This window comes from Phalaenopsis equestris, unplaced genomic scaffold (genome assembly GCF_001263595.1).
Source record: "Phalaenopsis equestris unplaced genomic scaffold, ASM126359v1 Scaffold000224, whole genome shotgun sequence".
Taxonomy (NCBI): domain Eukaryota; kingdom Viridiplantae; phylum Streptophyta; class Magnoliopsida; order Asparagales; family Orchidaceae; genus Phalaenopsis; species Phalaenopsis equestris.
Window position 1 is genome coordinate 3,473,918 of NW_018164666.1, and position 2,572 is coordinate 3,476,489.

Below are 2,572 nucleotides of genomic sequence, written 5' to 3' on the forward strand. Positions count from 1 at the left end.
ATATATTTTGTTGCATGTACCAAAATTAAAATTATGATGTAATAAAATTTTGAAGTTAAAGCAACTTCAAAGCATCATCAAAATAAGGCCCCAATCGTCCATTTGGCAACCGTTAACAACTTTCTTAACCCTTAATTATACAATCGCACACGCAACCAATAATTAAATGAAGACAGTGCTAATAATTGATCTCACAAGCAATACTGAAATCAGAAGTAATTAGCGTTTCTTAAGCTTTATTGAAGAAGTAATATCATATTATTAAGGAAAATAATGGAGTTAGCTTTAACATCACACTTTCTTAATGAAACTAGACGCGTTTATTCCTTTAACAACTTGCTTGCAACTTTCCATACTCCTTAATTCTTACTTCCCTCTCTTACCTACCTCTTGTTTAAATTGGCCTCTCCTCATATCTCCTTATGCCAACATGTACACACATAATCAACATAAGAAGAAGCAAAAACAAAATCTAGCCATGAAGCAAGAAGCCGTTGATCGAAAGAGGTATGCTCTTCTACTTGCTGTGAGGGACTCTGATTACGTGCGAACGAAGTATGGTGGCTACTTCAATGTCTTCATTGATGTCTTTGGGAGTGAAAACGAGATTTGGGATCTTTTTAGGGTTGTGGATGGAGAGTTTCCTGAAGAGGAGGAACTAGATAAGTATGATGGCTTCATCGTGAGTGGTAGCCCTTATGATGCATATGGAGATGAGATATGGATTTTGAGGCTTTGTCTCCTACTGCAAACATTAGATTTTATGAAAAAGAAAGTTCTAGGAGTATGTTTTGGTCATCAGGTAAAGTTTTTATTTTTTGTCCAAGGATTGATGAATGCTAATAGATTAGAAGATGTTTAAGATGCATGGAATAGATTACAAATATTGAAAGAAATAAATGATTATTAGCTGCATCTTAAAAAATATGCATAAATATCTTTTAATTACACACACGTGTGTTTGTTTGTGAACGTGCGCACACACACGTATGCACACACGTACGCACACGCAGACACACACGCGCACACACAAACACATATAGAGGGGAAAATGTGGTAATTAGTAAATGTGGCTAAAGCAGCTTGTAGGAAGGATGACTCGTAGTCATGTCTAAGAGTATTAGTATATAGTAATATTATCTAACACAAACAGATCAGATGCTATTTTTACTCACTATATAATATAATAGTGACTAAATTTCATTTTTTACCCATTTAAAATTTAATTATTATAGTTCAAGTGTATTAAAACTAAGTTATATCAAAATAGGGGCCATACAACTAGCACTATAAGTAAAGTTCCTAAAAATTATTGTAAAAGCCCTTAAATTGAATCAAACTTCATTAAATTTATGTTCAATACACAACATTCAAAAATAAAATAAAATATCAGAACAAATAACATAGCATGCACCTTACAAAATAGTGCAATACAACATAAGACAATATTAATACATGCAACTTTCCTTAATTTCTTTCTTTATAATTCATATCTTACATTAAAGAGAAACTTTTATATTTTATAAACTATAAATAATCCCAAAAACAAAATTATTAAAACAATCTTTCTTTTGCAATAGGTTCTCTGTCGAGCTTTGGGAGGTCGTGTTGGCAAGGCTCTTGGAGGATGGGAAGTTGGTATCAAACAAATCACCTTCGTCGATGATTTATCAAAACATTGCCCTTTCTTGAAAGACCTCCATGATTTTCCTCCTCATGCTTCTATCATAGAGTGCCATCAAGATGAGGTAATATACATACCACATAATTTTTATGTTTTTACAATTTATCATGTAAATGTTTATATTTAGATATCGTATAACACTCAAATCGTTAACATCACATTAAAAATATCATTTTTAATTTTTAAAAAGTGAATTTACGACACCAAAGTATTGTAATTGTGAATATCAAACTTTATGTGGTGATATATGTATGTAATTTTTTCTAGAGAGGGAGAGAGATTGAGCAAGAATTGATCAACATCATTGGTTATAAAACAGGTATGGGAGGCTCCAATTGATGCTAAGGTGATTGCATTTTCAAAGAGGACTGCAGTGGAAGCATTCTGCATTGATGAACATATTCTGGGAATTCAAGGGCATCCAGAATACACAAAAGACATCTTAGACAATCTCATCGGTCGTCTGGTTGATAATAATTCCATTAATGTAAGTTTTTTTTTTTTTTTTTTTTGTAAGTTTTGTGAATATTTTAAAATAAATATTTAGGTGAAATTAATTATAAAATTTTTAAATTTATGAGATGGATTTTGCCGAAGAGGTCAGGAAGACAATGGAGGGGATTGAGCCAGACGGGAAGTTTTGGGTGGAGATGTGCAAGGAGTTCTTGAAAAGTAATTGAGGTTTCAAAAATGTATTAATGATGCATTAATCAATTAATGTACTAAACATGTTGAGAATGTTGATTGATTGCAAATGATACACAAAATGTTGATAGTAATTAACAATTCTCACCTAGAAAAAAATTTAATAAATATATAGTTAATAGGATCATTAAATTTAATTTTTGCATAGAGAAAATGATTTAAATTTAATATATATATATATAT

General features: G+C 31.2%; 1 protein-coding gene across 3 annotated transcripts in view; it reads left to right on the plus strand.

The window, feature by feature from the left end:
* The first annotated feature begins 441 nt into the window (after nt 1–441).
* Nucleotides 442–2,572, plus strand: part of LOC110023481 (gamma-glutamyl peptidase 5-like) — a 20,152-nt gene continuing 18,021 nt past the window's right edge. The window contains exons 1-4 of one of the 3 annotated variants that reach the window (XM_020722925.1): nt 442–802; nt 1,581–1,748; nt 2,004–2,171; nt 2,266–2,437. In XM_020722925.1, the coding sequence (XP_020578584.1) occupies nt 479–802; nt 1,581–1,748; nt 2,004–2,171; nt 2,266–2,364 (759 nt within the window). In that variant the 5' untranslated portion in view covers nt 442–478 and the 3' untranslated portion in view covers nt 2,365–2,437. Of the gene's footprint in view, nt 803–1,580; nt 1,749–2,003; nt 2,172–2,265; nt 2,438–2,572 lie in introns of those variants that run through there. The other 2 variants (XM_020722926.1, XM_020722927.1) reach the window with 2 other exon arrangements.